Here is a 22,918-nt window from a genome sequence, read left to right as displayed (position 1 = left end):
AAAAGCATGACCAATTTAATAACTGTTTCAAAAAAGCCTGCAATTTATGTACAATTAACTATAAGCCATAACTATAGTTTTAAAACATTAAAATGTGAAATAATATGTCTCAAAAACTAGGAATATATTAACCAATGTTGGCATACAAAACATTTCACTTAATTATCAATCTTGAATTAAATGCATTCCTACAGCAGTTTTAATAAGTCAGTGTTATTCCTTTCATTTTATAAATAAAGCATCTGAGGACCAGGGATATTAAGTAACTCACAGAGAAAGTACTGCTCAGAAACCACAGAGCAAAAATTCAGATCAGAAAACCCAAGTTCTATTTTACTGTATTTTCTATCCATGTAAGAACCTACCATATAAAAATAAAGTTTGTTAATGTTTCAACCAACGGGAAAAAGTTTATGAGTTTGACCAATATGCATCAAACAATGTCAAGTCAGTATATTAAGAAAGCTTTTGAAGTTCAATGGACCATTTACAAAGCTGTGTTAAGCTGAATGAATTATTGAGGTATACCTTGGTGTAGTAAAGAAGCAATACACTACATTAATTCATTCATGCAACCATCCTTCCATTTATTCAACCACCTATTCATTTACTTACAACACAATTACCAAGGTTTCTTTTACTTAAGCACATTTACTGGTTGGTTAAGTTAAAGTTTAAAAAATGCAGAAAGGTTATTAAATAAATTAATTTAAAAATAATTCATCTTACAAATATTTACAGATAACGACCACATACATTACAGCAAGCAAAAGCTTCTAACTTCAATTTTGCAAAGCCAAATGAAGGATGAAATATAGTAAAACAAAAACGTTTCATGCCAAAAAATATAGCTCATATCTCCCTTTTTCTCTTAGTGTAAGTAACTATTTATAATAACTTGAAGTGTTTTACTAAATTTCATTTAAACAGGCATGCAGATAATAATAATGCAGCAGTTAAAATGCTCTTAAAAAGCAAGGACCCCACACAGCTTAGTTAAAGTACATAAAATAATAAAACTTCTTCATTTAATTCATACATAACTAATTCTTTCAATAACACATATAACTAGGAATTGATTATTTTACTGATACAAGAAAAAGGAAGTATTGTATTTTTCTCCTTAAGAAAAGTTAGCGGTTTATAATATTAATCATTTAGATATTCTTTTAGAAGAAAATTGTTACCTATTCATTGTTACCTAGCAAAGTCACTACAAAATCATTTATCGAAGTAATGAAAAGTTCAGGAGCAACTTTTACGGGAGAGTTCCGCAAGTAGTAACTTAACTTAGGTGAACAATTCCATTCCATTCTGTCATACTGAGCTATGCATGAGTTATGAAGCATTGTACAAAGCCATGCCAAATGGATAGAAGGATGGCTACTTACCAACAGGGCGAGCTGTAGACATTACAATGGTGTGGTGAGAACATAAAAAAGAAATTAAAAAAAAAAGAAAATTATCAGAATGCATGATGTGTAATGTTACATTTAAGTATGGGCAGTAGAGTGATTTCTAGTCACAATTCCACTAGGAACAGGATGTCTGAATTTGATAAAATTGAAAGTTATAAATGTAATTCTAAGAAAATAATTATTTTGCATCCCAGGATTAACTATAAGCAATTTGACAGATTTTATGTGAAGTCATATTGTCATCACTTATTACAATTACAAATACAAAGATCATTTCAGAGTTAAACAGCCCTGTAGTACTACAAAGTTAAGAATCTGGTGAATATAACTATTCAAGTCACAGCCTAGCAAATGTCATGTCAATAAAAGAAGGCCTCACTGTCTGATTTAAATAGCAATTGGATTTTAAGCATGGTTAGTCAGAACCATTACAGAACTACAGAAAAGCCCCTGATGCTGCTTTTCAGCCAGTAATAAGTTAAGATCACATCACTTTTCATCCCTGGACAGGGTGGATGAAAATATAACAAATAGGTTGGGACATCCTTAGAGATTTCAACTGAGTAACTCCCTAACTACTGTTAAGCTTTTTCTTATTTTGGCAGACGGCAGGAAACAATGACTGACAAGTTGATTCTTGTTCACACTGAGAATGGCGTTCAAGCTGCTTCTTCAACAAATTATTGTTTTTTATTATACTGTAACTTTCAATCACTAAAATCAGTAGCAATCGGCTGCCTCTATGGTAAATGCAAAGAAATTATAAGAGGCACACGTAGGCTTAGTGATATTTTTTTAATGAATATTGCCAAATCTATTCAGATAATGAACCACTTTATATAAAAGCAATGGACAAATAGAGAACATACAGTCCCATTATACACATGAAGAAGAAATATATTTGGCAGCATTTAAACTTTTATAAAATTTTACATTAAAAATATAAATTTGTTTGACAAGTGTTTCACCCATACCCTAGAGAACAGAGTTCTAGTGTGTATTAAACGTGACCCCAGCATTGGTGGAGTTTTGTCTTGATGCTGTCTCATTGGGTCTGGTGAGTAAATATGGCCACTCAAACCATATTGCTAGGCATTCATTCACTCAACAAACATCATAGTACTAGCATTGTGCAATCTCTGAACAATACTAGAGTTTCTCTTATGTGAGATCCATTGTCTTATAATATTATTCACAATTAAAAGGGGGAAGATTAAGACAACTCAAAGAAGAATAAAGCAAGTACAGTAACAGTATGAGAATTCTTGTGAATTTTCTTGTGAACAGTGAAACTCTTGTATGCTTCATAGTTTATGATGGGTTTACTATAGCAGCAGCAAGAGAAGTCTCCCAATGCACAATTTCTTCCTTTCTTTCTCTCTCTTTCTTCCTCTTTCTTTTCCTTCCTTCCTCCCTTCTTTCTTCCCTTCTTTCTTCCCTTTCTCTCTCTCTCTCTCTCTCTCTCTCTCTCTCTCTCTCTCTCTCTCTCTCTCTCTTTCCTTTCCTTTCCTTTCCTTTTTTCTTTCTTTGGTTTCGGGACATATAAAAAGAGCACCCAAGAAAAAGACAACAAACTAACATTATACAATTGTGGCTTATTCTAACTGTCAAGACTTCTCTTAATTTTGGCAATGTCCAGTAGACAAATAACTGTCACTCATTTTTGAATTTGCATTTTTCACATGCCACCCTAAGCAGAATCTCAAACATAATGTTTCCTATATATAGAAACAAGAAGGCATTTTGCATGTATGATACTAAGAAGTGACAAAGAAGCATCCATGGAGAAAAATCATTTTTTAAAGAAATAACACATTTCTCTCTCACTTTGTCTAGGGTAGTTTCAAAAAATGAGCATTTATTGTCCTAGGAACAACATGGTTATTCCAACAAAAACTTAATTTATGCAAAGCCAACTTGAGCAATTGAACAATGGGGAAAAATTGTGTTTACAAATATGCAGTTTGTTTTAATGCATTTTTTAAGCCAATTAAAACAGCTCTGTTAGATTTTTGAATATTTGATTAGAATATAAATGCTAGGAGGTTTGTTGTCTGACCTCCTGAACCACTGAATAAATCACTCTCCCAGATTTTGACTATAAAACTTCTTTCCCCATCTGGCTAAAGGGAACATGATAAAATTTTAGCAGAAACATCACAATAAAATCTCTTGTCTTTGTTACACAGCAACCTTTCATCCTGAAAAAACAAACAAACAAAAAGAAACCCCAGCAGGTGAATGTTTTCAAAATCAGCAAATTAAACTAAACTGTGTCCCTACATTAAATTGATGAAAATAGATGTGGCCTCTTGAGTCAGTTGACCCCGGTCTAATAAAACAAGCCAGAGAAGGTCTGAACATTGCATTTATGTGCACAGAAAAATGAGCCCAGAAAAAAAGTATGTCGTAGATATTATGTTTTTTTCTTGTTAACCTCTTAGCATGAGAAATCCCAACTGCTTTTCCTAATGATAAAAATATTTTTAAGCAATATTTTACTCCATTTTCTATTGTATTATGGAGATTTTTTTCTGTCACCTCATGTTGAGGTTTCAGTGTTAGAAGAGTCGTAAAAACATATGACACAGATTAAACTGTCCAATCCAGGCCACAGGACACAGATTAGGGAAGAAAATGTTGAAGGCTTGCCAATTAAAAAAAAAAATTGTGTTACAAGCAAACAACTCTTTCTATTAGTTTTTTATGTTAGTTTCAAAAGTCCACGAGGAGCATGCTTTGTTAAGTGAAATGTTAAACCTGAAACTTTCAACAAATTATGAAAACAATTAGCTGGGAAAGATCTTAAAACAAACAGACCACTTCAAGTCTCATTCACCCAGGCATTCAAGTATAAAGGAACCCTGCTGCTTCTTCAAACAAACAACTCCTCACATTTTCTCACCATTTGTTTAGTCAGCAAATATTTTTTTGAATGGAACGTTTCTTGGTTGCTTGTTTTTTTTTTTTCCATTTACTTCAGAAAAGAAACAAACTTTGGGGGGAAATTTGGTCAAGTGAATGTTTTTGCAAAGGACTGCCTAGAGAAAAATAAACAAATATATGTATAAATATAAATCACCTACAGAGAATGTAGGTGAAATATAGTAAGGAGGGTACGTAGGCTCAGATTTTGACCACGTATAATCAGTATGTATATTCAACTGTTGTCTGATCATAGCTGTTTGTCATCTGATCTCCAATGAAGAATGAAAATCTTTTCAAGGAACTAGCTTGCCAATTTTGTCTAAACTTGTTTTATATCTCAGTTCACATCAAAAAGGAGGAAAATGTAAATTAGACTGAATAGAAATGGAGCAATTGGAAATTATGGAAATCACCAATATTTTACAGGTGTTCTATATAGAGTGCATATGTCTCCTAATAGTTACCTGGAGGAAGGTGAGGTTTTTTGTTTTTCTTTTTGTTTTGTTTTGTTTTAAATGATTTGATGCTCAAATCGTAGATCTGACAAAAATAATTTTTCTTACCAGATGGAGGATCACCAATCCAAATTCCTCCACACCTTTCTCTTAATCCTATGAAAACTTCCAGGAGCAAAGCTGATCAGGGTGAGCTGTAACTGAGATCTGGATGAAACCAAGCACCTAACCTCCTTATCAGAAAGGCTGAGCGGAGGAGGCATCAGTTAGGGTAGTGGAAGAAAGGTTGAAAGACAGAGCAGGGGATGCGCTGGCCTGTTTCTGTTTGAAGTTCTCTGATAGAGTAAACAAGCCATGGTTAGAGTCTATTTGGCTAGACTTAAGTGTGGCTGTCTGGATGGTACTGCTTGGTACCTTGGGCTACGTAATTTACTCCTGTACATCGCGGGCACCACCAGGAACGGAGTTTATTCATTCTAGCTCGCTGCAGGGTTAAATAATGCTTTCTTTCACTTAGAAGCAATTCCAGGGAGTCTATAAACGAACAGTATTCCATGACTGAGAAAGTGCATGACACCCAGAAAGTGAAAGTTATTACAGGAGAAGCACTGACTATTTCAATTATTTAAGGCCAATGAACTTCACAAATCACTCTCTAAATCAGATTTTCTCAATGTGGGAGCTCCTTTGTATCCATTTTTCACCTTGGAAAGCAGTGTTAGTCTTTTTTTTTTTTAAATTGCTTTTTCAATGCTGAAACAAAAAAAAGAATTTCAAAACAGTACTCTGCTAGTATAAAATGACAAACTGGTAAACAGAAAAACAAAGTACTTTTGAAACTAGTGACATTTAAAAACAGTAAATAGTTCAAAGAAATGGAAATATAAAATATCAGTGTATATCAATTTTTAAGATTTATTTAAAAATCATATTAGCTATTATTTATTATATAAAATTAATTGCCTCAATTATCATCCCTTTGAACCCAAATTTGAAAATAATTTTATTTCAATGAATAATATAGTAGACACAAATCTAGGCATCTTAATGTAATAATAAAAACAGTGTAATCTATTATTTCGATTGTGAGTTTACTCGCCCATTTAATCAAGTACCAGTCTGCTGGCTCAATCATATTACACATCTCAGGTCTCTTACCTCGAACTGTGAGGGTAGCAGAGGCTTCCACTTTTCCAACCCGATTCTCAGCAACACACATATAGGTGCCTTCATCTGTGCTCAAGGCCTTTTTAATTCTCAGTGTGTAATCATCTTTGATGTCATACCTGTGTAGAATATAAATCGGTTTTATTAAATAGCTTTAGTTATATTTAGATAGCACTTCATTTTTCGACTGTATTTTACCTGAAACAACACACACACCCACACACACCCCATTCGGCCATAAAGTGCAATGCTTAGATTGAAGGCATTGCTGATAAGATCATTAATTTTATATGTGATGCTCTAGATGGTTGATTATCAATTACCTATTTTTACATATGTATATCATTTTTGCCACTTCCAAATCATCAAATGCATTACTAGCCCTTTTTGGTAACCCTCAGACAATAAATAAGTAGTGTATATTTGCTTCTTCATGAGTTATAGTCTGTCATTTTATAAGTTACACTGGGTTCAAAAATGATTTAATTTTTAGGATCTTGAACATAAGATAACTCAAATATTCAAAGGAGAAATTTATTATCTTAATTGTTGGTAAATTGACAAAACAAGCATTGCTTGCAAGAGTTAAAAAGTCAATGATTTTTATTTAATTAGCAAAATTAACTCTCAGAACACCAATATCCCTTCATGTGATTCAAGAATGTACATTCTCAGCTCTTTCCCAAATGGATCATGGTTTCTCTGCAACAACAATTTATTTCCTAAAACTACATATTTCACATGCAATTAGATGTTAAATATTTCCACAGGTCCAGTAAATGTGGCCTTACTTCTTGTATTTCATTTTGGATAAATTGGTATATGCCCAATAGTCTCATTGATGCTTTACACTATTACATTGGGTATTTGGAGAGATGTTCATTTTCCCCAGAGAGCAAATATTGACTGAGTAAAATGCAAAATTATGAATAATAATTTCCTACATTTAAATACTTCTTTATAGTTCAGAGCAGAGTTTAATATATGATTTCACAACAATAAACAACAAAGAAGATGCCTATTTCCAAACACCATTTTATAGAAGATGCTAAGATTGTTGCCGTGAGTTACAGAGAGACCACGACAGCATCTCTGCAGCAAGTACATTTATTTTTTAACACAGAGCAAATACATCCCCCCCGTTGGGGTGTGTGCTCATTGCTTTGTGTGCACGTGCCCTGGGCAGGTGTGCGTGTCTGCATTTTGTGTTCAGTTTCAAAAACTCCAGAAACAAATTTCATTCATAGTTTGCTCAATATTAATCTAAAAGCAAATGTAATCCTTGAAGGTTGATAATGTGTTTACTAACATATATGCATTTTAAAATTACTCTTTTACTGAACAATCTAATGGACTTAAATTTTGTCCTGATTTGTGCTTAAGCCCTTTTTAAATAGTTGAGAAGGAGTTTTAAATAACTAGAGCACACTTTGGTAAAAACAAACAAACAAACAAACCACTTCTTAAACACAGTATATACAGTATTATATATAACCAGCATGTATGAGGTATTACCTGACTTTAATTAAAAAGAAGACAAAAAAAGAAACAGATGAAAAAACCTCACTGGTGAGGACATCTCTACAGAAATCGGTGTTCTGCTTGTGAAATCTGCCATTCTCAGCCTTGTATAAAGGCAGGCATTGTTGCCAGGTTTGATTAATGACAGTTGTACAATCGTGCGCTGACAGCCCCCACCACACAGATACCTTTTTTCCCTGATATGAAACGCTGCTGAAAAATGCAACCCAATCAGATCTGGCCCCTGGACAACATGTGCTATCATCACTGTACCGTGAATTGAGATTGATTGGTAACCAGCTGTGACAAAGTGGGAAAAGAAGCTCTGGTTTTGTGTTGTTTTTTTCCCAAAGGAATAAAAAAGGAAAAGAAAACTAAATTGTGTCAAAACCATTACCATCTGTTCTACTAAATAATAAACAAAACAAAATAAATTTATTGTAATACTTAAAACAATAGCTTATATGCAAGATTTTGTGTGTGATCTTCTATCTGATGAATAATCTTAAAAGTATTCAAAAGAGAAAGTATTATTTTTTTAAGAAAAAGAGTACTGTATTTTAAAATCACTTCCAAGTTTAAATGAAAGAAGCTATTTTGTTTCTTCCTCCTAAGGAAATTTTCTCTTTCGAAAAGATTTCCCATAAATTTAAATTCACTTTGAAAATATCATACGAGATTTGAAAAACTGTGAACTTTATAACATGATCACATTTCATACATTTCTCTTACTTTGCAATCTCTGATGCACGTTCTAGGGTAAAAACTTCTCATCATTCCCTGGCTTTTGTGAATATAATTCAGCTAATTTAGGGACCTCTCTCTCCAAATCTTCCACAAAGGCTTCAGAATTTGGAAGGTGAAAAGAATGACAAAATAATACACTACAAATTTTATTACAAAGTGGAATTTTACCATGTTCAGTTCAAGCCCGCCTCTCTCCTTGCCTTGTCTGGATTACGTGACAGCCCTACACTGATACAACTTCCTGAATGGCGGCTCTCATCTCTAAAGCACCTTTGTTTTTCACGGAAGAAAATTTATTTTCTTAACACTTTTAGTTTTTGAAATCACCTACTACTTCTTGCTCTAAGATGTCTGGTTCCAATTCTAGAACAAGTGTTTTGACTTAGCACTTAAAATTTTATTGCGTATCTGCTTTATTAATCATTAAGTTAGCCAATAGTAAAAACTATGAATTTACCAGGAAATATTTAATGTCTACGCAAGTAAATGTGTCTTTCTTTTTAGGGAGACTTGAAAAGTTTGTTTTCAATTTTCAAAAGACTTGCACTCAATCCATATAGCTGAAGATTGTGTTAAAACTTTTAGACTCTTTCTGAAAATTAATGTTGCAATAATGGGCAGTCCATAGTTCCATAATTCAATAAAAATTTAACTATGGGACTTTTATATTAAATGTCACGAAGTTTATTGCCTGCTTTAAAAAGAATAATTTCAGGATAAAAGTCACATATTAATCTTATAAAATCATTCATCGATAATTAAAGACACAACCTTCAACTACTAGACGCCACCGCCGGGATTACAGTGAAAATGCAGACACATCCATTTACACATCAGTAATGACGTATGTCAATTGGTCAAAAAAGTGCACTTTAACAACACACAACTTTGAATCAAGGCACTCTTCTATAATACATAAACTTTTTTTGAAAATTGAAATCTTTTGCTTCTTTTACTCTTGAGAGCTGAAAATAGGAAAAGATGCTCAATTTTCCTGAAACCTTTTTTCTGCTCATGGTTTTTCAAACAAAATCCTTCCACGGACAATATTTGTTATTAAAACTCACATAAGTGCTTCTTGGCAACCTAAATCTCAGGTGATATTTTCTTAATCTTTAATATTTAAGCCGTATCCTAAAGTTAAGCTCTTAAATCACAACTGAGGTCTGGGGCCTTAAAATAAGCACTACCGACCTTAGTATTTTGCTGGCAAAGGAACACTTGAGTCAAGTTTACTATACGCTATAGCCAACTTGGGTCACTTCCTTCTTTTTATATACAATTATAATGCAGGCTAATGTTTACCGTTTGGGTAAAGGAATCTTTACCTATTCTTTCAGGTTTCAGATTGTAAGCATTCTGGGCAGGTCATATAAGAGCAGTATAAAAGGATATATATCCTTGTAAAAATAAGATTAATGTAACATTCATTGAAAAAGGAAAGGTAATAAAATTCTTGGAAGATTAGATTTATATGGAAATAATAAGAGGCAAGGTGGTCTCTAAAAAGAATTTGCTGTTCTGTTCTGGAAGCCTCTAACTGAAAACCAAAGTGAAACTTGAACTATAAGGGCATTTTGGCTCTGCCTTAAATATTCAAACATACTTTAAGCTCCCTTGTCTTTCCTTAAATGCTATCATTGTTACCTCTAACGCTATAGGTCTACCTGACTTATAGATGGAAAACCCCTCTACTATGTCTGTCTTTAGCACAGCTGAGAGAGTGGGATAAATTTCTAACTAAAAAGCTGAAACAAACAAGCAAAAAATATTTTTTAAAACATCCACAATAGGGTGACAATAGTTGACTTAACAAAGTGCAGATTTCAGATCACAGGGTAATTAGGCCCAAGACCACAGCCAAGGGATCAGGACACCCAGCACCTTGAACTACAGCCCATCTCTGCAGCTTGAACAATTTAACCAAACTGCAGCTGAACCCTCCCAGAAACCCAGAAAGGCCAAAGCACCCCGTTCACCCCAAACCGAAGTGCCTGCAAGTTACTATCACTGCAGGCTGCGACTGTCTTCGGGATGCCCCGTCTCTGCCATCTTCTACACCTACAACAGACAATGGAGACTCCAGGGCTTTATTCTCTTGACAAATTTGTGGACAACTGTGAGGTTCACAGCCTGTTATCCTTAGTCACCCCCTGTTTCCATCTTCTCCTATTATCTTTTTCTCTCATTCTTCACCTTCTCTGCAGTGAATTTCGTCTCTGATATAACCTCTCACAAAATTTTTGTAGTCACTTCCACAAAATTTTTCAATCTGCCTTTTGAACTACCTGCTCACTGATTCCTAAAACATCCTGACTGTCTCTCTTTCTCAGATTTTTACCCTCACGTCCATGCCTTAAGGGGAATATGGCCCTTCCTGGGGGTTGGTGGAAGGGTGCATGCAGCTGAAAGCACACTCTCTGCCATCCTGAGCCATTCCTCAGTGCCTGACACACAGTAGCTACTCAGCAGATATTTTTATAATGAGTTACTTATTCTCACTCATGAAAATAAAACAAAGCAAAGCAAAACAAAATTCTATCCCACTGAAGAGGCATCATGTCATTCAGTTTTCAAGTAGAAACTTTAGAATTTCTTTCTCTTTAGGAAATATAATAATTTATAGGACCTATGCCATATGGCTCTTTTAAGCATTAAACGAGTTAATAATTTTAGAGTGTTGAGACTTGAACCTGGCATAAAGGAATTACCCAATAAATGCCACCTGAAATTTCCCATAACTGCCCCTCTCTTGAATCATATCTCCTCCCCCAGTGATACTGGTTCCATCTCCCGTGGGCCTCTATCTCATAGCAGTAAGGTCTAAGATCTTAGACCTTACCCTCAACCAGAATGCCTCCACCTTTGAAATTAAATGTCTGGGACTATGACCACAGATGTTTCCTCCTGTCTTAATCTGTTTACAAACCGAACCTCTTCCTCTGCTTCTGTCAGCCTTGCATCATCACTTCTTTCTCTGTCCTACTTAAATTCTATGGTCCATAAGTCACTTGCCAATATCCTTACTTTTCTCATCCCACTGCCTTTCTGTTGCATTTGCCTGGCAAAACCCCAAGTATTAATATATCGCTCTACTATCTTCTTTATATATCAAGAGTAGACTAATAAATGTTCAATTTACCCTTGACTGGCTCTCTAGAGAGAAGTCCTGACTTCTGCATCTAGCCTGTATGTTCTTCCTGTACTGGCTTCTGGTTGCCTCTCCAGTCCCATCTTGCCCCATCATCTCCTTACACTCAATCCTTCAACTATATTCCAGAATTTGTAAGCTTTCTCCTGCCTCTGCATCTCTGCTGTGTTGTGTCCTCACATCTGGTCCCAAACTCTCTCTCCCTTTAGCTAGCCACTTCTGCTCATACTGACACAGGATTAATTTGTTTAGTGTCTGTCCACACCTCTTGATTTTAAGCTCCACAAAGGCTTGTGTTCAAAGTTGTATCCTCAGAGCTCAGTACTGTGAATTGAGCCTAGAAGGCGGTCAAGATCAATTTGTTCATGAAGGAATAAATGAAGGCTACATGTATGTAGGAGGAGGAAGAGTATATTCTTTTTCTCAGGATCAAAGAAAATCCCAAGTCTGTACAATGGAGAGGCTGTTAAAAACACAGGGAATGCTTTGAGAAATAAGAATCACTTTATTTTCAATTCTCTGAACTTTGACTCCATGTTTGTGTAAGTTGTACATTCTACTCATCATTTTTTCATTTCAAAGCATTTTCTCTGTGTTCAGTCTCTTCCAATTACTGACTATTAACACAATTAACACCATATTGCACAAGAACCTGGAGCAATCTAGACTTCAAAGGAGATACTAACTTAAAGAGAATCACCTTGCTCATACATATCCTTGTTTTATATATATATATGGTTTAAACTTGTAACCACATCTACACCTCTTAGCTAGATGAAGAAATTCAATTTTGACTAACAGCAGTAATAAAAAAGTAATAAAAAACATGGAAGATGAGAACTAATTTTAAGGTAAAGTGTATATGATAAAAATTATATATATATCACTGATATTCCTTCAATAATATCAAATATTAATTAGAACTTTATATTTTTATCATTGACATGATATTTACTATTTACCTGGCAAATAAAGAGTATTATTTTTAGACTACACTATATATATGTTATTGTTGTTATTATTATTTTATTATAGGGCAAAGACTTATCATTGAAAATTACATTATTTCTTTCAAAACTTTATAGAACTTTTACTATTCCCCCATAGTTATTCTGATTTTCACTAAATTAAATCCCTTAAAAGTTTAGAGGTTTAAATAGGTGTGTGTTTGTGTGTGCGTGAAGTACTTCTTCCTTCCCTGCTCATATAAGATCAAATTCAAACCATTCTAGAAATATTAAGATTTTCCTTTGGTTTATAATCAGAAAGGTATATTTAATCATTTTCATTGCCATCCTTAATATGCAACTATTCTTGTAATAATTCTCTACTAAAATTTAATATATTATTCAAATCAGATGTATTACTTTTAAATACTTTTAGAGTATTGCAGGTATTATTTTCAATAAGCTTTTTAATTAATTACAGCATATAAATTTATATAAAAATGCAATTATATCACAATTAAAGAGAGTGTGTTGGAACAAATAAAGTGGCAAAGACATGTTAAATTATCTTTAATTTAGAAATAATTATTTTATTGGCTTAAATTAGTTTAAGAAAAGTTGTTTTTACAATAGGATGAGGAATTGCAACATCACATTTGGAAAAATGAATATATCTTACAGTTGTGCATTTAGTTAGAAGTTAATCTTAACTTTTATTCCTTTTAGGAAAGGCCTTTGGGATTAAACCTACGAGAATCCACAGAACTCACAGCTGAGACCAGATGTTTTCTGACAGGCAGCTTCCATTCTTCTCGTACTCCTCTGCATGAGGAAGGAACTCTGTGCAGTAAGCACTGCAGTTAGGGATTTTGGGACGTGCCAGCTACTTCGTGGACTTGTGGTCTTTGCTGGACAAACTTCACGAAGTCTCCTTCACTGGTGCTGAAGGCCAGCACTCGCTGAGTTATTGGGGTCGGGAGTGGATTCTGCATTATCAGAGGGATGTTTGGTCTGGATAGTGCTATGAAAGATTCAAAAGGCTCTCTCCTTTTCCTTCCGCCCACAGAAACCTCCTCATGAAATGTGCTTATGGAATAATTTAGAAAGTCAACACAGCTACATAAGGGCGCTTGTCATTAAGGGTGCCACACAACTTGTAGTTGGTAGGTCTACCTGGAAAGGGATGTTCAGGCACTTCTCTGATTAGGCAACTCTTAACTAGTTTTATCAATTTGACAGCTATGTAATGATCTGGCATTACTTTTAAAAATTCCCAGCCTCATATATTCTAGAACTATGCAAAAAAACCCCATTTATCTCTAGTCATTAGTGAAACAAAGGGCTTTTTCCTTGCGTTCAGTGATGACATAATTATGTCATGTCCAACCATGACATTATTTGTCCATCTCACTGGTATACCTTCACAGTTAGCGGGATAATAATAATAATAAAGACCTTTGAAGTCTGGATTTTTTTGAATGACAGTATATTATTTTTGCCCTAACATTAAAAACTAAAATAAAAATTATATCAAATAGCATTCAGGTAAGTATGCCCAAGTTTATCTTTTCTGCTAAATAAAGGTTTCTCAACCTCAGTGCTGTTGATACTTGGGATCAGATTATTATTTGCTGTGGAAGTTGTCCTGTGTATATTAGGGTGTTTAGCACCATTCTTAGCCTCTCCCCACTAGCTGACAGCGGTACCCATTCCCCAAAGGTGGCAACAGAAAATGTCTCCAGCCATTGCTGAGAGTGGGAGAAGCAAAATTAGCCCCAGATGAGAACCGATGCCCTAAATACATATCCTGGTGAGCACCGCATTCCAGATATAGTGCTGGATATTTGAGGTTAAAGATAAATATGGCTAAAGCTTGTTGAGGAGACAGAAATAAATAATTCAATAATGATGAGATTAGCACTATTTTCTCTTAGTTACATGGAAATACAAAACAAAACAAAACAGCCAAAGGCTATAAAGTAAAACAGGGAATGAAGGGTTTTCCAGGACCAAAATGAGAAATGAACCTCGGCTCTTCATGTCAGAGAGACCCAGTGTTTGAATCCAGCTTTGCTAGCCATGGGTCCTGGGACCTTAAGCATGTTGCTCATTGTCTCTAAGCATTGGTTTCCTCCTGTGCTAAAGAAGGGATTCACTCGTCGAGGTTGTTGAAAAGATTAATTATAAACTATGTAAATACCTGGTATGAAACCAGTGGGCTCTCAAGAATGTTAGTTTTGTTATTATTTTAAGATGATATCCTTTAAAAACGAATTATTTCAGTGTAGTAGTTAACAGAGTGGACTTTAGGGCTGGAGTGTTTGGGTTCAAATCTCCCTCTGCCACTAATTTGCCCCTCAGATTCCTTATTTGTAAAATAAGAATTGTAATAATAACTACTTCATAAGGCAATTGTGAAGATTAAATCTGTTACCTGCATGTGAAGCACTATGAGCCTTAGCTATTACTCCCATAATTAATCAATTTTAAGATATACATTGTTCATATTTTAACATCTCTGAAATTAGAAATCCTTTTCAATAGATGGCATATCACAGTTGATTTGCCATTTTTTCCTCCTCAACAATGAGCACAGGTACAGTAGAATCTCACACACAATTCTAACTTGGATTTAGTGACATATGATATTATTATATGATAAAAATGATTAGATTAAGCTAATCTTTTATTTCTCTCCTTATGAAATACAATACCTTTCATCCAGGCACTCAAGTTATAAACCTTGATATTATTCTTAACCTCTCTTTTCCCATAAACCCTGACATACAATTAATTTCCAACTAAAAATAAAGCTTTTCATTGCACTGCCACTTACATTATTAGACATGATTGTGTATTCGCAGGAAATATCCCAATATAATTCCCTAACTACCTTTTTAAACAACTTCCTACTACGGCTACTCACAAACTTTCTCTACTCCAAGCTACCCTATAGATAAATAGGAAGGTGAATTTTCTAAACATAAAGACAAAGATACATTTCTACTCAATGAGCTTCTATGAATTCATATTTCATAGTGTGTTCAGCATAAACAAATTACTTGGCCCTAAAGGCTGTCATAATAAAGCCTCAACTAACCTTGTGGGCCTTACGGGCCACTCCAGCACGCTGAGGCAAACTGAACCACCAGCTGCTGGCCTACATGTCTACCACCACCGATGTTTCCTCTTGCTTCCATCCCTTGAAATAGTCTTCTCTGCAGTTCCACTTATGGGAACTCTAGTCTCCTTTCCGAATCCATCTCCGGTGTCACATGAAACTACAGGTGCTTCATTTTCTAAAACTCCGAAGAGCCTTATATATCATAGTTTTAATATAGTTTGCTTTACTTAATAATTAGTGGTATATGTATCTCATACCCTCTACTAAAATACGTAAGAACAAACTCATCTTTTTAAAAATTTGTTGCAAAATCAACACATAGAAATGTTCGGTGAATATGTATAATTATTTTTGAAGTAATCATTGAAATATATTTCATTAGTCTACATTGGAGACTTTTATTATTCATTTGAGAGAAGTGACATCTTGCTACAAATTATGTAATAATTGGGGGGTTGAAAAGCTATTATAGTAACTTTTGTGACTGTAGTAGTCCTGCTCATAAGAATGATTGGCAACATTTCTACCATGAGATCTTGTCACAGGTCTCTCCTATCGATCCACACAAGGATTCACCTTCTCAGAAGGGACTTCCAGTATTGTCCTTCAATTTCTGGGCAAAGTTCCCCTGCGCCCCAGCAGCAATCCCCCAATGTCTAAATATGTCCCTTTAAAATGAAGTTCCAATGAACTGATTTTATGTAACAACTAAGGTAATTTTACCGATAATTGATTCTACTGTGTGGAGTGTATTCTTGTAATACTTGGAGAGCATTTGTTCTCCTTTCTCTTATCTTTGACAATTGCATCTCCTTCCCACACTCACTAAGATATAACCCTCATCCATCCTGTCATTGTTACACCACATCTCAAGTTATTCTCTATTTTCTTTTCCTTTCTTTTTCCATTCATACCAGTTGAGTCAAATAGCTGGGTTGAGCGGCAACTTTTCCAGAGAGACCATTATAAGAAATAACAACAATAATAACAAGAATATACTACTACATTGGTAGCAAATATGAAGCTTGGAACTCAGTCCTGCCTACCAAGTCATAACTGTCCATAGAATTATTGATAATATCAAGAAAATAAAAAAATAACACTCAGTAAATTTAACTCTGCCAATATAAAAAGGATAAATTTAATTATCATGCCTAAAAAAATTCACAGTTCTAGATTTATACACTCATACTATTACATTCTCTCAGGAAGCATTTCTTTAGCTTTTGACATGTTTCCAGTGACTTGATTTTTATTTCCAGATTCATCATTAGGAAGAAAAACACATGAATATATTAAGTTAAAATATTCTATAAGGATAAAGATAGACTTGTTTTAAAAATTATTGTAATGCACAGTGGAAAATAATACTAGTTTATCCTAATTTTTTAAAACATGCAAACTTATTTATATATGATATAAAATTTATACATGGCTGAATAGTGTTATTACAATGAACGCTATAGAATCTTTAATGTGCACTTCATTACACAGATGCATTTTGTGAGTGTCTGACAGAAGTAACATAGGTAAGCGAGTCTTTACTGAGTTGTCTGTTCCTATCTTCAGGCCCAAGCGGAGACTGGAGAAGAGCGGCCCCCACCAGCAACATGGGCGATATTTAAATGCATAGACTAGGGAGTCAGACTTTGCCACACTTCCTCTCTTCCTCTCTTATTTTTCTCACTTATAATACAAGAATAATAATAGTGCTTACATCACAGGGGTTTCCTAAGGATTAATATATTAATGCCTAGAACATTTCTGGTATAGGGCAAGCACTATGTAAGTATAATTTACTAATATTATATTTATAGAAAAGGCAAATGCAATAAAAACAGCTCTTCTGAATTGGTACTAGACTGTTGCTATGAAAACCTAGATAAGCAGTCAGGGTCAAAATTTTTTCTGAATAAAAATATATGCCTGTATATATCTGACAAACTATATGGAAAACATAAAAAGTAATTGCCATTAGGAATGGGCTTATGTGTAATTTCATTTGTCCTTTTTAGGTACATCCACTTGCTGTTTTTATTCTTACTCCTATAAAAATGTATTATCATACTTTTTAAATTAAGTTGTTACAGTTCATACAATCATACCATTTTATAATTTAAAGGGACCACAGAAACCATCCAATCCAACTCACATACTCTGCAGATGTGGACTCTGCTACTTCAACATGTAAATTGCTTAAAATAACACGGTGAATTTTGGCAGAGCTGGGGTAAGAACGCTGATCTCCTCAATTCTAATTTATCTTGCAGCCCCACATTACAATTCAACTTAATGAGTATAACAGCAACAACAAAACCAATCAGAAATATATCTTAAGGGTGATCGAAAATTATCTAACTGATTCTAACCACAAAATGTCTTGTGAAGGCAAGGATTTGGGTTAATATAGTCAATTAAATAACTTTTTCCTTTTTACATTTTGTTTGCAGTCAAGGTTAAAAACCCAGATACCAGAGTGTCTTCAATGGTAAATATCCAGTACATTCACCTGTGGGTTAGGGAGTACCATGAGGACTATCTCCTCGGAAGCCTTTGGATTGTCCTACAGTTTGGGGTAAGAGGTAAAATGTTGCCCTAGTCCCAACCTCTAACTTGTAACATGTCAAGCTGTGATGGAAGCAGCACATCTGCTGTGGCTCCTGTGTGGGACAACACCCACATGCCAATGACAGGTGGCACTCAGGCCGATCCTTTTGCTCTGCAGACTGGCACCTGGTCTTGGCTTTGCTCTCACACAACTCAAGAGCTGCCAGTTAATGGACAGCAAAGCATCTTTGACTTCAATCATTTCATATTCCAAGTGTGTCTCAGCTTGTTAGTTGACCACTGGCCAGAGCCCAAATTGGATGCCAGTCCCTGCATTGTTCCTGAGCTGAGATTCTCAACAGATGGGCCAGTGTAGTCACAGGACAAGGCAACTTGCACTCCCCAAGGTAGGTGGCAATTAGTTTTGTGTTAACAGCAACTATTAGCACCTATTTGATGAAAACACAGAAAAAGTGCCATTTTGGCATCCCTCTAAAAGTTGCTAATTAATCCTGTTTGTAAACAAAATCTATATCTCCAGCCTCCAAGGCAGTAACCTTGACCTGATGATCCAACTTTAGATTTTCAAAATATCAAGACATTTTATGTGTGGCTTATGAAATCGGTCTAAAGATTACTCTTAACAGTAATGCTATAATAGTATTCCCAGAAAGTAATTCATATAGTAGTGTTTCTTACTGATGATATAAATTTTTATCCAAAATATAAACTTTGTGAGTGGCTCAAGCATATAAATAATAAGCACATAATTAGGAAGCCCATTAGTTTCAAATGCAGATTTCATGCTGGACAGATTCTATCAAGTCCTGGCCCTAAAATGTATTAATATGTGTCTTTGGAAACTTATTTAAGCTTCTGTTACCATATTCCTTAAAGGAGACTAATATTATGCTGGAACACTGTTCTTTAAAATAATGAAATGAATGTACACAGGAAGTATTTGGAAGTGTGCATGGCAAATAGTAAATCCTCCAAAAGCATGTACCTTTATCATTGCATTATCTTCCTATAAAAGTGGTGATTTTCTTATTACCAGCAGACAAACAACACAGTATAAGTGTGAAATTTGAAAGTCCCAGCCCAGACGTTTTATTGAGCTGGGACTGGGATACAATATCTGGACCACGTACAACCCCCCAGAGGTAGAAAAATGGGTGGCGACTCCCAGGCTTGGCAAACTGGCAGTAAAATTTATAAATGAATCTAGGTGATTTAAAAACAAAAGGTATTATTTATTAAATCAATAATATTATATGTATTTCTTTGGAAATCAATTGGCCAAAAAATAAAAGAGTATCCATAAAATCGTGCAGTCTATATTTTCAGCCTTAAGTATGTTTTTCCTCGTAGTTACATATATTACTAATAAATGCCACCAGTCAGTTAAATTCGTAATACTGGAACGGAACACCTGGTTTGTGCGTCCACTGCATGGTGTTTACGGTGCTCCGAATTAGTTATACCATTTTAATAACACTTTGAGTTAGAATGGATGGCATAGTTATTCACCCTGTATGACTGAGTCAAAGCACAGGTTAATCATCAGTCTGTCGTCAGTCCTGTCGCGTCGCTGGTCCATATCGACAGGATGTAAAATACAAAGAGCATAAACAGCTTCTTCGAGGTCACACTCCTAGCTAGTGGTAGAGAAATCTGTCAAACATCATTTCCAGAACATGGGAGTGTAACTAAAAGGTTAAATAATCAAAAAGTGTCAAAACAAGCCTAATGTCTAACATTCCTGACAATGGCCTAAATATTCTTTTTGCTACTGGCTGCTTTATGTAAAAATCTCACGGTAATTGTCAATGCAGTCCTATTTTTTTTCCAGACAGAAATGGCTAAGACGTCTGTATAGCTGAAAAATCATGGAATATTCACTTACACTTTTCTTTATATTTGTGAATCTTAGGGACTGGTCCACTTTTCAGGTGTCACACACAATGGTGTGTGTGTGTGTGTGTGTGTGTGTGTGTGTGTGTGTATTGCTTTTCTTCTGCTCTCGATTTTTTCCTGCTTTTCAAAAGCCATTTTAATTGACCAATCTTGACCAGTCAACCTAATCAGCGTGGTTATTTATCAGGAGTCCAAATTACCACATGTCCTTGAAGCCCACACTGTATGTGAAGAAGGCCTATCTCCTCAGCAGGGTGACGGAGCGCTGTTCAGCATGTCTGCATCCCAGAAGCACACGCTCTAAACAATGGAGCCTCCAATCAATTAACACAAGAACGTTTTCCAGGGCTAAGTGGAAAAGGCCATTTAGTGTAAAAAAGGGGAATTATAAGTGGTTCTATTCAGTTCCTTTTCTTAAGGAATCATGTATTTAGCTGAATCTCACATTTATGGAACTAAGAACTCTAAAATGTCTCTCTTAAAATAGACTTGCACTTTTGAAAAAGGAATTTATCAGTGGGCTCAGGAAAATTGATAGAATTTTACACTATATATCTTGAAACTCTTATTCTCTAGTCTCTCTTCTATTTTTATGAAATATTCATGAATTATATTCACTATGGATAAGCCATCAACTGCATTTAGAGTTTAAAGGCACATGTAGGAATGTAAATGGCACATTGTATTTCCTGTCTTCCCTGACAAGCTGTTATGAATATGCCTTTCTGTGCTCTAGATCCTTATTAAGGAAGTTAGTGTCACTTTAGAGTTAGTTTAGAAATTAAATAAAATAAGAAATACCATAGAGCTAACTAATCATAATATACCAATACTTACATGATTGATGGAGTATGTTAGATCCCCTGTTTACAGACTTTTAAAAAACTGCTAATAATTAGGGAAAATGCAAATTGTACTAATAAGCCTAGATAAGAAACTGCAATTATATTAATCACTCTACTTATAGAAATTCTGAGAAGGGATATTTTTCTTCTCTACCCTAATAATAGGTTGAAAAGAATATTATAGTATTGCTATATTTCAATTTTATTTTATTTATTTGGTTGTAATTTTATTATATTCTATTCCTTTTATATTAATATGATATAATATTTTTCACAGCACTTCAGTATGTATGTATAAGTATGGATTTTTTAAAATTTTGGTGTAGTGATAACATAAAAGATCCCTATGTTATCATGGGAAATGGACGAAGGTGGTATATTGAGCCAGTTATTTTAAATGCTGGCAACTTCTACCAGATGAAACACTTTCTGAAAAGATATGTTGAAGGCACTTTATCATAAAAGTATTAATTATATTAATCAGCAAAAAGCTCTCGGTTTGCTTGAGAAAGAAAACTGTGGCACCCAAAGAAGAAACAAGGGTTACCTCAGTTTCGATTTTCTTAAATGTACTGAGTATGTAAATATTTTCCTACATCATCAAATCTGGTTACATTTAATAACAGCATATTTACTATTTACTTTGTTTAAAAGGATTTTTTTCCACAAACTAGCAATGAACTTTACAAACATAGTAATGAATGTTAGTAAATGCAAAAGTATATTTTTATAGTTTAAACTATGCTTTAAGAAAAAAATATACTTCTAAAAAACATAATCATTATGAACTCTAAAAGGTAATTCCCCTTATCTCCTCATTTTGTCCCCTCTACTTACTTAAAAAAAAAAAGAGTTTTATTATTTATTTTTAGAGAGAGGGGAAGGGAGGGAGAAAAAAAAGGGAAACATCAATGTTTGGTTGCCTCTCACGTGCCCCCTACTGGGGACCTGGCCCCCAAACTAGGCGTGTGTCCTGACTGGGAATCGAACCAACAAACCTTTGGTTCACAGGCTGGCGCTCAATCCACTGAGTCACACCAGCCACAGCTTATTTTCATATTGGTGTATAATCCTTTTTACCGAGATAAGTCAGTGTTGATTTATTTGAGCACATATATAATGAGACACTCTGGAAAAAAGATACTGATACTTGACACAGTCTTTAAAAAAAGGAAAAAAAAACTCTTTCTGAAATCTTCAACTGTGAAACAATAGTATCTTAGAAGTTTTTGCAAGCAGTTAATATTTTAATGGTAGTATATAAGAAATGAAGTCTCCTTGCTGTTTTGTCCCTTTGTGATATGGAAAATGTCCAAAGATATAATAAATTTTCCTGGTTGGTCATCAGGGTTATTGTTAGTCTTGGAAACTAATACTTTTCCCATCTTTCCAAAACATTCATCTAATCAAAAACTGTATTGCCCTAGCTGGTGTGGCTCAGTTGGTTGGAGCATCATCTCAAAAGGTTGCGGGTTTGATTCCCAGTGAGGGCACATGTGTAGGTTGCAGGTGTGATGCCCAGTCTGGGGGCATATGGGAGGGAACCAGTTGATGTCTCTCACATCATTGTATTTTTCTCTCCCTTTCTCTCCCTCTAAAAAGCAGTGAAAAAATGTCCTCAGGCAAGGATAAGAAAACAATTTTTCAAATGCCCTTAATACTACTCAGGAAAGGTATGTTGTTTCATTAATTTCATTAAAGATGGTTACTGAGAAAGGGTAGGAGCTTAAGGCTAAATCAAAGAAAGAGGCATGTAGGTACTACCTAAAAGTATATTTTTATGGGAAAGGAAAAAATACTCCTTAATTCATCTCTGGTTACTGAAAGGTTGGCACAGATAACTTCTGTGTTGAAGGTTTAAATAGCTATCACAGCATTTCATACATTTAAACTTGAATTGAAAAGCTTTCTTGTCTCCAAAAGAAAAATAGTCATATATTACTTACATGGTAATTACAGGCTATGCAGCTGCCCTACAAAGCTTTACTATAAATGTGTTAAGCGTGAACCGCTACACAAACCTCATTCAAATTACATTAAATGTGACGCCAAAGAAAAGCCATCCTCCACACCACTCCTCACAATTGCTCACACAAGAACAATGGCTATCTCCCTGGTCTGAGACCTAAAATCATGTAATAGAATCGATGT

At 34.7% G+C, this 22,918-nt stretch overlaps 1 protein-coding gene across 12 annotated transcripts in view; it reads right to left on the bottom strand.

The window, feature by feature from the left end:
- Positions 1–22,918, bottom strand: part of ROBO2 (roundabout guidance receptor 2) — a 1,283,870-nt gene that overhangs the window by 121,837 nt on the left and 1,139,115 nt on the right. For all 12 annotated transcript variants that reach the window (XM_071220606.1, XM_071220604.1, XM_071220607.1 and 9 more), the window contains exons 6-7: positions 5,960–6,087; positions 1,392–1,403 (exon numbers count right to left, since the gene is read on the bottom strand). In XM_071220606.1, the coding sequence (XP_071076707.1) occupies positions 1,392–1,403; positions 5,960–6,087 (140 nt within the window). The remainder of the gene's footprint in view (positions 1–1,391; positions 1,404–5,959; positions 6,088–22,918) is intronic.

Source organism: Desmodus rotundus, chromosome 2 (assembly GCF_022682495.2).
Source record: "Desmodus rotundus isolate HL8 chromosome 2, HLdesRot8A.1, whole genome shotgun sequence".
NCBI classification, from domain to species: domain Eukaryota; kingdom Metazoa; phylum Chordata; class Mammalia; order Chiroptera; family Phyllostomidae; genus Desmodus; species Desmodus rotundus.
Note: the sequence above shows the minus strand (reverse complement) of the source record. Positions and strands in the feature narration are given on the sequence as shown.